Source organism: Embiotoca jacksoni, unplaced genomic scaffold (genome assembly GCF_022577435.1).
Source record: "Embiotoca jacksoni isolate LCO1_2020_lvr unplaced genomic scaffold, fEmbJac1.0.p SCAF_2, whole genome shotgun sequence".
NCBI classification, from domain to species: domain Eukaryota; kingdom Metazoa; phylum Chordata; class Actinopteri; family Embiotocidae; genus Embiotoca; species Embiotoca jacksoni.
Genome location: NW_027185340.1, coordinates 9610667 through 9622978, shown reverse-complemented (window position 1 = coordinate 9622978; position 12312 = coordinate 9610667). Strand labels below are relative to the sequence as shown.

At 45.6% G+C, this 12312-nt stretch overlaps 1 protein-coding gene across 1 annotated transcript in view; it reads left to right on the top strand.

Annotated features, from left to right (window-relative positions):
- The first annotated feature begins 5431 nt into the window (after positions 1 to 5431).
- Positions 5432 to 12312, top strand: part of cntnap5a (contactin associated protein family member 5a) — an 81855-nt gene continuing 74974 nt past the window's right edge. Inside the window, exon 1 of the mRNA XM_069154434.1 lies at positions 5432 to 5586. Within this exon, the coding sequence (XP_069010535.1) occupies positions 5514 to 5586 (73 nt within the window). The 5' untranslated portion in view covers positions 5432 to 5513. The remainder of the gene's footprint in view (positions 5587 to 12312) is intronic.

The window sequence follows — 12312 nt, the reverse complement described above, 5'->3', positions numbered from 1 at the left end:
GGTTTTCACTGGAAGGACTAAAGCTAGAAAGAAAAGAAAGAAGAGGTGAAACATTATGCCGTGTGATGTTTTCAGAGGCTTTATCTCATGTTTTTTTTATATATAAACAACAGATCCAATGTAGACTCCAGATAGCACCTGAATAAAGTCCAGCAGCTAAAGAGCCCAATTTTTTCCTCAAGAGCTGGTGGAGGCCAAAACAGAGCAGCTATGTTAAAAATACAAACTCAGTTTCCAAGAATCAATACAAGAGTAAACACTGTGTGCTGGTCAGTTTTTCCACTCCACTTGCAGTCACAATAAGTAACTCAAATTTAAGCAATTTCCACAATATTTGCGGGGAGCTTGCAATTTTGCAAAATTCCAGCAATTTTGCCACAAAAAACATCGTCAACAGAAGCTCAAGTTAGTTTTTCCCAATAAAACTAACTTTATGACCAAAAATAAGTGTTCATTTGCAGTTTTTACTAATTCCTGCAATTTTACCACAAAGAAATCATCTAAAACTCCACAATTTATAATCTTTGGGAAAATCCAGGGATTGGAGGTAAAGTGAAAGTTGTTGTCGTTGCTCCATTTGAACAGTGAAAATACATGAGTTATTTTCATTGAAATAATATCCTCCGTGTTGAATTTGTGCCTGTAAACTTCCCATTTCTCCATGCTGACCTGCTCTGAACACTGAACACTGGCTGGCTGTCACGATTACACTGCAGTTACTTTGAACTAATTTCCTGGAAGTGCACCAACTGTCTCGGTTTTCACATCTTGGTACAAAAGCAGTCCATTCCAGGAACCCTATCACTTCCTTTAGGGGAAATTGTATCATTAAAATGAAGTGTTTCTTAAGTGGAATGCAGGCAGAGTGCTGTTTTTTTTTTGTTTTTTTTTTCTTTGGCCCTGGTTTATTTATGAATCTACAAACATCCGGGGCTGAAAAGACGCTGCATTTTGGAGCAACAACATTCATTTCCAATGTGAAAGGGGAAGGGAGCTGTCCGCCACAGTGGTGCTGAAAACATCCGCAGACAGATAGCTCCTTCTCTAACCATTAACGGTTGTTTATCTCAGCTCTCATAATTACATCTCCGGACGTGTCTGCAGTGCTTTGTTTCCCTTTCATTATTATGTGCGATGTAATACGGTGCAGTAGTTGTGTGCCATAGCAGATACTAAAACTTGAACACACTTCTCAGACCAAAACTAAATCCAACATGTGTACGGGGAATAAACTGACACTACAAGTGAAGGAGCAATATATGTCAGAGCCGGAGGGAACAGCAGCTGAACAACACATGAAACTCGACTCAGCTTCATCCCTATCTGCCTCCTCTACCTGTTGTTGTTTTTCAGTATTTTATTTTATTTGCTCTTGTTAGGCTCCCACCATCGAAGAAATAAAATTTTCCCTGATTACATATATTCTTTTTGTGGACCGGTCTTTGAGGTTGTGTTTGTTTCACCTGACACTGTGCTGTGTACTTTAGTAATGCAGCTGCTGTTTAACAGAATGCAGGTTTTTGGCAGTGCCGTAATTAGTGGTGCCAAAAGAGGAAATTCTGATTTACATTAAGAGGGTAAACAGAGTGAATTTCTGCTACTTGTGTGCAAAACATTTCTTATTATGACAGTATGACGAACCTTCTGTATCACTCCAGAAGCACATTCTCCAAAATAAACCACGTTAAAAACAGTTTTAAAAACCCATCAGTCATGATTGATTCTTCTTCTGTGGTGCTTTTACTGTGATATAGTTTGTGCTTGTTCATGATGGCTTGTAGTGTTCGATAAGTGTTTGCTTTGGATGTAGTTATTTATTACTGTTTGTTTACTTCGGCCCCTCTTGTTTTGTCGTTGGGTTTTATGTATTTTATATACAAACTTAGGTTTTAAATGCTGCAGCCCGCTACCACAACAAAGCATGTAATGCACCGCCCGTCCACTAGAGGGAAGCGAATTAATGTAACTAACGTAACGTCTCTGCCTCGCGAGTGTAAGAATGCTTCAGGAAAAAAAGAACCATGTGGAAACCCACGTGTTTATGGTTGGGTTTAAACAAAACTTTGGTTACGATCAGGAAAAAGAATACGGTGTCAACTCCTGAATTCTGATGTATATTTTCCAAAAGAAAGTCCAAGACACGCCTCCTGTCTCCTTACATGGATGTCGAAATCCTTCGTACCTCATCACATGACCTCCGTCACGTGACCTACGTCTGTTTGCGTGAAGCAGAAACCAACTGTCAAGTCACCCGTTGGTTTGTGAACGTTATGAAGCCTCCAGTTCAGATTCTGTCCGTCACCATCTTTGCTAGTTCGGAGCGGTTTGAAGCAGGTAGTGACCATATTTGGACGAGCTGGGGGAGGAGCCAGCGGTGGATCTGACCGATCTGATTGGAAACCCGACGGTACTACGTCCCGCACACCGATAGCTGTAATCTGACTGCACCACAGGCCTGTCAATCAAACAGACGCGCCCCCAAAAACAGGTCTTTCTGAAGCTTATTTTCTGATGAATGAGGGATTATTTTCAGATGGACCTCCAGAAAGCTAATAAGAGTGGCACTCGGTGGTATTGCAGATAAAGACAGTTCTGCATCGGCCTCATTTTTCAGACCTGGAAGCTACGAACACTTTTACAAACAGTTTGTGGTTCTTTGCTGTGATACTGGGTTGCATCGGTTCATCCTATAAATATTTAAGGAGAAGATGATATCAAAAATTCTACAAAAATATTTCATAATCAAACCAAAACCCCGTAATTGATGTCAACATGATCGACAGTGGATGTGGCACCATTACAGATCTCGGTGCTGCCAGGAAGGACACGATGGAGAGAACTCCTCTGAACCAGCTGCTCATGAGTTTCAGCCTCCATTTTCAGCTCAAATTACAGCCAGAGAAAAGTGCATCAGCGCCCAGACTCCGAGTAAACTTCGGGCCCGTTTAGTGGAGAACGAACAATAGAGAGCGTCAGATCAACTGGGCGGCGTGAGCGATCAGACGTTATTCCAGAAAAACACTGAATGACCACAAATTGGTTTGTCACAGATAAAACCTGGCAACCCCGAGCAAACAGACCGAGTCAGTCCTGCCAACAACACCATGTAGAGGCGCAGCACAATGATCCGTCGGCTGCAGCCCGCACGGAGACGCGAGCAAGCCAGGACTCCGACGCCGAGAACAACTCCCACTCCGAGACCAGAAACACGTTTCCGGGGTTCACCTTAACGGAACCTGAAGCCGACGGCGAGTCGGAGGAGGAACCGGCCCGGCAGCACACCAAAGCTTTAATGAGCAGAAACTCCAAGTAATTTCTCATTATCTCTGTTGGTCCACTGTTTGGGCGTCACACCGCCGCCGACCTCCTGTTTAACTCTTAAACTTAATCTTGTTTATGTTTTTACGTCTCCGTGACGACGACCGCGACCCTCGTCGGTACGGTAGTCTCTTTCTCGTGAACGCGGCACCTCAGGGATACATCGAGGGAGTTACTTTCAATTTGGGACAAATCTCCACTTGGATTTAGGGATGAAGGGATTAGCTGTCGATGGTCTCAGGGTCGAAGGTCACCGTGACCGAACAATCCCCATTCGTCGCCATGACTCCAGAATTCAGTCACTAATTACGATGAAATTTCACTCAAATGTCAAACAGGATAAAATGATGAAGTGATGACGTTTTTAATGTCCAAAAGGTCAAAGGTCAACCTCACTGTGACATCCTGATGTTTCTGTCTATTACTCAGCACCATAACTGAGGAGCAGAAGAGGACACTGTGAACATATTTCACAACAATCTTGATGACATTTCTTACAATTCTGATAAACTGATTCGATTTTGGGGGTCAAAGTTCACAGGTTACCTCACAGCCCCCCATCATCACCGTGAACGCAACATCTCAAGAACGCCTCGAAGCAATGTCTTCAAAATTGTCACAAACATTCACTTGGGCTCACAGATGAACTGATTAGATTTTGGGGGTCACTGCGTCCCCACGTCCCTCCCATTCTTGTGAACATGATGCCATGACTGTGACCATCACATCCTGGATGTGGGACTCTGATCGAAACTGTGCTGATAGTACAGATCTCCTGTGTGTGTGTGTGTGTGTGTGTGTGTGTGTGTGTGTGTGTGTGTGTGTGTGTGTGTGTGTGAAGCATCATCTGCTGTCATAGCAACAACCGTGTGTCCCATCTGAATTAGATTTATTGGACAAATTCCCTTACAGTCATCACTACACGTATGATATGAGTCTGGACAGACGTGGAGGGAAACTGACTGGTTGGAGGAGGGAAACAAACCTTGAGGAGGAGGTTCTAGTTTTAGAACTTGGACTGTGTTTCAGGATTAGTGGTGGAATTGATTTTAGACAGATTTAGGGCTGATTTTGGACTAGTTTTATACTGGTTTCAGCCTTGGTTTTGGACTTGGTTTATACTGGTTTCAGCCTTGGTTTTGGACTGCTTTCGGTCCCAGTTCTGGGAAAACTCTGGACTCCATTATTCAGATCCATAACTGAGGAACAGAAGATGTTTATGTTGCATCAGAATCAGATTTATTGGACAAAGGAGGGGGGTCTATTTGTAGGCTGGTTTTGGACTAATTTTAAATGTTTTTGGACTCCTTTTGGACTGGGTTCCAGATTTGGATTTGTACTTGGTCTTCAACGTTGTTTGGGACTCGGTTACGACTAGTTTTTGTCTTGGTTTTGGAGATGGCTTGGACTAGATTTAAAGTGGTTTTGGACTTGATTTTCAACAGGTTTCGGACTGATTTTGGACTTGGTTTCAGCTGGTTTCAGTCTTGGTTTTGGACTGCTTTTAATACAACTTTGGCTGAGTTTGACCTCCGTTATTTAGCTCCATAACTGAGTTTGTGTTCCATCAGAGTCAGATTAATTGGACACATTCCTTGAAAGTCCTCAATACATATATTCTATGAGTTTGGACAGACACGGAGGGAAACTCCATCTATCTATCGATCTAACATTTTTGCATAGAGCTTCATTGTTTCAGAGGATAAAAGATGACTCCTGACAGAAAATTTAAAACAAACAAAATAACAGCCACCAACACACACATGGCTCATTACCCACAATCCAACATTTATCCTATAAATAAAAGTTAGAATTTTTAGGCATAAAATGATAGATTTTCTGCTCCTGAGATGAAAAATAGTCCCACAGCTCCAACCTGCCGTCGCTCTGTTCCTCCTATTTCATACTTTTATTTCATGATGTCTGAACTGAGCTCCAGCAGCTATTGTTCTGATTTGGCCACCATCTCACTCCTCCGGTTCTGCCAACACAAACCCAGAGCAGAGGGAGGGAGAGACGGAGAGAGAGAGAGAGAGAGACGGAGAGTGGGGGGCGGGCTGTACCTCAGAGGGAGGGAGTGTCTGCTCCTCCACATCACACTCCTTCTATCCCTCCGAGCTGGAGGAGCGAGGAGGACCCTGCGCCTGTTTCCCTCTCCGCGGACGCACGGATAATTGCACACCACGGCTGGGAAGATGGTTTTTCTGCTGCCTATGGTTACCCTTTATACTCTGAGCGTGTTCAGCGGAGCGGCCGCCGCCACTCACCGTAAGTATTTCACCTCCCCGCGCGCTCACCTGTCGGCAGGAGAGGAAAAAAAAAAAAAAAAAAAAAAAAAAAAAGAAAGAAGCCGAGGCGGAAAGGCAGACAGGCGGAGTTTGACGCCCCGCTCGGTACCCCTCGTCTCTGCTCCCGTGCTTGTGGCCGACCCGGAGGCGCGTGACGGTTCTGACTTGGTCTATTCGGTCTAAGGCAACTCAGCTGCGTGTCAGTATCACGAACAAGTTGTTGCCTTTTGTTGTTGTTGTTTTTTTCACGCGGAGCAGAGCGCGATGAAGGTCAAGCAAACAGGTCCGTTTGTAGTGCATGTAGCCTGAAGGACCGGGTCTGGTACCGAGCTCTGTCCGGGTCCGGTTCCGGTTCCGAGCTCTGTCCGGGTTCGGGACCGAGCTCAGTCCGGGTCCAGGACTGCGGGTCCAGGTGGAGCACGGCGCCGTCAGGTGGTGTTTTTTTGGACATGTTTGGCTGGTGTGTGTGTGTGTGTGTGTGTGTGTGTGTGTGTGTGTGTGTGTGAGAGAAGTGCTGACTGTCCTCAACTGCTGCTGGTGAACACACTGTCAGGTTCATCTGTGGGTTCCATGCATCAGGAGTGCTGATATATGGAGATTAGATCAGTTTTAATGTCGTTTTTAAAGCAAAACTTGATTTTCTTTCGTCTCCTTTCATTGTGTTGTTGTTGTTGTTGTTGTTAATAATACACCTAAAGACCCATTTTGTACTTTAAAAACCAAAAGATAAAGAAAATAAAGATAATTATTTCTATGCATTGTTTGTCACACCCAGCTGAGGTGTTGCTGTAGCCACCAGTGATGTAGCTGCTGTGGGTGGTCAGAATAATAGAAACGCCTCCCTGAAATGGAGCAGTGTGTGTGTGTGTGTGTGTGTGTGTGTGTGTGTGTGTGTGTGTGTGTGCACGCGACTGTCCTTCAGGTCCGATCAAATCCTCTCCGGCAGTTTTTCTCGGTGTGACAGCAGCTCGGCCTCCTGAGGGGGAACCTCTCATGGAAACCAGTCGAGTGTTCCTCTAAACGGAAGAAGCAATTATAATGCAAACCGGAGATCACAGAGGAGACGGTTCAACCTGCGTGTATACAGATAGGTTCCGATGTTTGACCTTTGAACCCGGCGGTTCTTCACCTGGCCCGGGACGGCGCTGTTGGCACACGGGAAGTTGTGTGTTTTCTAGCGTGAGATGAGTTTGTTTTTTGGATGATGAGGTGAGGCGGCGCAGAAAGAAACTGATTATTCCACGAAGCCGACAGGCCGCGAGCTGTTTGAATGTTGTCAGATCGTTAGAATGAGTTTCATCAGGACGTCTGTAGGTCCTCCTGCTCCACTCAATAGGTCCAGGAGGTCAAGGAGGTATATTTACACATTTATGTTCCTATGTGTCAGATTTTAATAAAAAAAAAATAATAATAATTTGGCCATTACTCTTGGATTTTATCGACCCCAATCAGCTGCACGCCGTTTGTGTTTGTAGCTTTTATTTTTAACGCGAGTTGAATCCGTTTCATGTTTATTTCACCACGTGTGTGTGTGTGTGTGTGTGTGTGTGTGTGTGTGTGTGTGTGTGTGTGTGTGTGTGTGTTCGTGTTCGTGTGTTTGTGTCGAGAGTGTTTAACCTCCGCTGGCCTCTCTATCATGTTAAAAAATGTGGAAGTGGTTCCCAGCAGTTGAATGAAGGCACCAGAGGCCTGACACCATGTGATCTGCGTGCGTGTGTGTGTGTGTGTGTGTGTGTGTGTGTGTGTGTGTGTGTGTGTGTGTGTGTGTGTGTGTGTGTGTGTGTTAAGGTGAGTGTGAGCTCAGCTGACAGCTGCATTAGTCATTTATGACAGTCATGTGCCTCCCGGATGTGTGATCGGGCCTGACACGTCGCGTCAGCGATGAAATGGTGAGGTGCTGGCGGAGGTCAAAAGATCTGCTCCCGTATTTTACCGCCGAGAAACAAAAGGGGGGGGGGGGGCAGCTCCTGCTGTGTCACCGGACACGTCAACGTGGCCTCGGCCGGGTTTCCAGCAGGTGTTAATCGACGCAGGACGAGAATGAGGCCTTCTCAATGACGTTCACGCACACACACACACACAGACACACACACACACACACACACAGACACACACACACACACACACACACACACACACACACACACACACACACACACGAAATAACACTTTCCTTTTATCAATTATGTTGCTGCACATCTTTATTGAGCGCGGTGGAAATTTGTCTTGACAACGGCGGACCACAGGGCTGCTCTGCAGCAGCGGTGTCAGTAATAGGAAGAGAGAAAACTGATCATGCAGTGGCTGAGTGCTTTCTTTAAAACGTATTGAGCTCTCTGCACAATTCCCCCCCGCTTCTGCTTCTGCTTCTGCTTCTGCTTCTGCTTCTGCTGCCGCCGCCACCGTCGCCTCCGAGGCCCTGTAATGACTTCACGGTGCTGTTGACCGCTCTGCAGACGTATTTTCTGGATGCTCAGTTCTACATTAGCACGTTTATTTGTTATTATTGTTTTTACAAATAAAGGCCGTGTGCATCGCTGCAGCCGCACCGAGGAAATACGTTCTCCTGTGTGCTCTGCTGTCTTGCCCGGCAGCTGGCTAGGAGGGCTCGGATCACTACTGTCTGTCATTCACTCTCGGTCTGGTAATTAGCTTAGCCTAGCTGAGCTCGGTGTTTTTTGTGTGTGTGTGTGGGGGGGGGGGGGGGGGGGGGGGGCTTCCACGCAGTCGGGGGGGATGGCTGCTGAGGGTCAGTGCGTCCGAGCGGTGACTTTAGTGCTCGCCGCTTGTTAAAAGCACAACGTTTCGCTGTTCCTGCTGTTTGTAGGGGGTGGGGGTGGAGGGGGGGGGGGAAGTCAACAGGGAACGATTTAATAAGTAACACAGCTAAAATGCTTCAGCTGTTGTGTAATTAGTAATGTACAGTAATTACTTTTTCAATGACTATATAATGAGAAACAGATTACAGCCATTTATTTATATGAGTATTTTAGGGGCAGCAGCTAATGATTATTTCCCTTATTGATTATTCTGTTGATTATTATTCCAATTTATTTTCAGTAAACATAAAATGTTCTGTCTGACAATTACTGTTTGTCCAACCGACAGTCGGAAAAAGATACATTTTACGTTATTTGATTTGATTTGAAAACCTTTTGGTCTGCATGTTTGTTTGTTTGTTTGTTTGTTTGCACGTTGCGTATCTCCACAACCGTCCGTCCCATCCGCTCCACACTTCGGTGGGCGTGTCGGCGTGCGAGCTACGTCTGCGCTCCGCCCAAATTCGGTGCAGTTTGAACACGTCGAGCAGGAACAAACGTCAACAGGAGGGCGACCAACGCTCCGTGCAGCAGTTTTATTATTGGGTTTATCGTCGTTTTCTATTGTGGACATTTCTGCCGCTCGGAAAAACAATATTTTTGCCATATTCAAAGTATAAACATTCCAAGAAAAAAAACAAAAACCAGTTGGAGTACTGATAAAGAACCAGACCGATAAGAGTGTTGATTATCACACTCGTGCCCGGAGCTGATCCGAGATTCAGTGAAAATGGAGAGTTGTTTTCCGCCCCAGCTCCAGAAAGCTCCACAGCGTCGCCGCGGTCCCGCTGCCAAACAGGCTGTTGTAAGAGGCCACTTCCAACGTAACGTACGAGAGGAAAAAGCAACACAGGCGGAGAAGACGCCTTTTGTTTGACTGGAAATCTCGTGTAAACGCGGTTAATTGATCATCAGAGCAGCTCAGGATTAATTGATTTTCTTGCTTGACTGATCGTTTCCCAGCCGGGTTTTGAACATCAGCCTGGTTGCATATCTGCCAACGCGGAGATGTCACATCCCGTTTGGCGTCATTGGCTGGTTTCTAGTTTTCTCCGCCGCTCTCGTCGCATTAATTTGCCACAATCGGCGCTGACGCCGTTAATACGGGGCGGCGCTTTGTTTTGGTCCGCTTCGGTGGCGAGTCCGGTCTGTCCAGGGGAGTGACGCTCCTCTCACGGCGAGCGGACGTCCATATTTTACTGGGGCGGAATCAGTTTTCCAGGGGAGGGGGGGGGGGGGGGGGGCCTGACCGTCGGCTCGTGGAGCGGGATACTTCACATCTAATTACTTATGCCGCGTGGAAGCGCCCTCCTGCTTCACGAAAGACGCGGCGGAGACGCCGCCGCTGCAGATCCGCTCGCTAATGAATGTGAAGCGTGCACTCGGGGAACACCTGCGGCCGCCTGATGAATTTATCAAACGCCAAATGAGACAGAGCGGCGCCGTGTGACAGCGCAGGTACTTTTCCTCATGTTTAAACCGTACAGTTGATTCTCAGAGACCGGGGAAATAAAAACTTTTTTTTTTTTTTTTTTTAAAACCAGCCCGGAGGGCCGCCGTGCAGACGCGGAGCAGCTTCACACGCCGTCGCGCGGCGGGTAGATGTAGAGATCCGGCACCAGGAAGGGTTTCGTCGTCATCCTCAGCTCGCAGCCCGGCTGTCTCGCGTCGTGACGTGCGGAATGTGCCGCTTTATTATCCTCGGCTTTATCTCGTGCAGTTAATTAGAAAACTCTGATCCTCATCAGAACCATTAAAAACAACAAAAGAAAGAAGTGTGGTTGGGAATCAGATGTGATTAATGGGTGATTTTATATTTACGCTCTTTTAACCAAGAAGCCCATTTGCTCCGAAATTAAACCATTTAGAAGCACGTCAAGAAATGTATTAACAAACTATTTATTTTTTTTGTCATATTTCTTCTGCGCCTGTGCTGCTTTCTCCTTTTACCGCGTGAAAGCCAGCGGAGGACTATCGAGGCGGGGGACGTCAGTATTCACGTGAAATACCCGATAGGGCGCGGCCACTTTAAGAAATGACTAATAAATAGTCTGAGGTCGTTGTTGTCGGAGAAATAAACGAGTTTAAAACAGAACTTAATGCACCGCAGCCGGAGTAAACAAGTAAACAACACAGGTGCAGAATTGTATCGTTTTACTCAATCAAATACGGAAATGAGCCGCAGAAAAGCAAATCGACCCAGAAGTGACCATATTTGGACGAGCTGGGGAGGAGCCAGGACACTAGGCCCCGCCCACCTATAACTGAAACCGGGCAGCACCCCAGGCCTGTCAGTCAAACCAGCCCCGTCCCCCAAACATATCCGAGTTTGAGTCCTGATATCGAATGAATGATGAATTATTTCCAGAAGGAAACACTGATCAGAAGGAAGTTTATCTCACGACACCACGATGACTCGTGGAAAACATTTACTGACTTTTGTATTTCAGGAGAGAACTTGATGCCTTTTCAGTGGGAGTCTGGTGGAGCCAGCCCCTAGTGGCGCTCAGTGGTGTTGCACTTTTAAGCCCTCTTCTGCACCGGCTTCACTTTTCAGACCTTCAGACTACGAATATTTTTATGTAAATTTGTGATTGGCAGGGCGACTGTTTCCAGGAGCCCTCTTAGAAATGATGGACACGGCCGGGGTGCTCTTTTTGCCATGGTGATTTGTGAAGTTACTCCATCAATGCGGTGGGAAAATGAGTGAACTTAGAAGTCCTCTGTTTGCTTTATTATTATGCTCATGATTCATATCTGACTGCACAACAACGAGCGCGTCCGTCACCTTTTAGTGCCCCCCCTGGAAACGCTTCTGTTGTCGCCTGTGCTGTTGTTCCGTTTTTACTTTTGTTCTTGGTAGATATATTTTTGTTATTTTCTAAACGTGTTGTCACATCAGCGAAGGTGTTTTGTGGCTTGGCGTGTGTTTTCTGAGGCTCTGCGGGGCCTGTCGTACATTTCCACAAAAAAATCAATCTCCATCTGAATGAGCTGATTTTCAAAGCAGAAGCTGCGGCTGACTGGTTTTATTTAGATAAAGTGAGCTTGTTTCAGAACTTCTTTTTGTTTTTGTTTTTTATCTCGGTCGAAGCCGTCAGCGTTGGACTGAAGTAATTCAGAGGGATGCTGACGTGTTCACACTGTTGTTTCAGGGTTGCCATTGATTATTTGATTACATGAAATGTTAGTCGGGAAAAAAGCCTCATTGCTGTCAGTGTGTTATCACAGCACATACCACGTAATTGCATTTATTATAATTATGGGTCAGAGCACCAACGGTAGCGTTACTTTATTGTTTTTGCTTGGATTATTATTATTATTATTATAATTATTATTATTATTATTAAACCATAGGCCGTGCAAAGGTGAAATTTCCCTGGAAGACAGTGAGCCAAGAAAATTGTTTTCTGAAAAGATTTGACACGTCGGCCATTAGGGGGCGCTATAATAAAGGTCAACGCGTTTTGTTGAATAACTCCCGAACCGTACATCACACGTTAAAATGCTGTACATCCACACGTCACTTCAGTACAGCTGCATCTGCCGGTACAGGCCCCGTCCATTTTCCTGCCTTTGATTTTTTTGCGCTAAAGTGCAGAGTTGCGAAATCCACTTTGTCAAACTGGTTATGTCATTATTTTTCAGTAAAACAACCAGGGAGATGTATTTTTATACATATTGTATTATTCCTTGAATTCTAATACTGTTTTTCCAAAGGTTTACTTCCTCCAGAGAGGTTTTAGTGACAGATATTTCATGGAAAACTAATCTCCATCATTAAATTGCCTCCCCGCGTGGATAAAGGCCGGTCAGTTTTCAGTCTCCAGGAAGCTTTTATTGTCCTGTGAGTGTGCGGAACAACATGCTGCTTTGATTTTAATCAG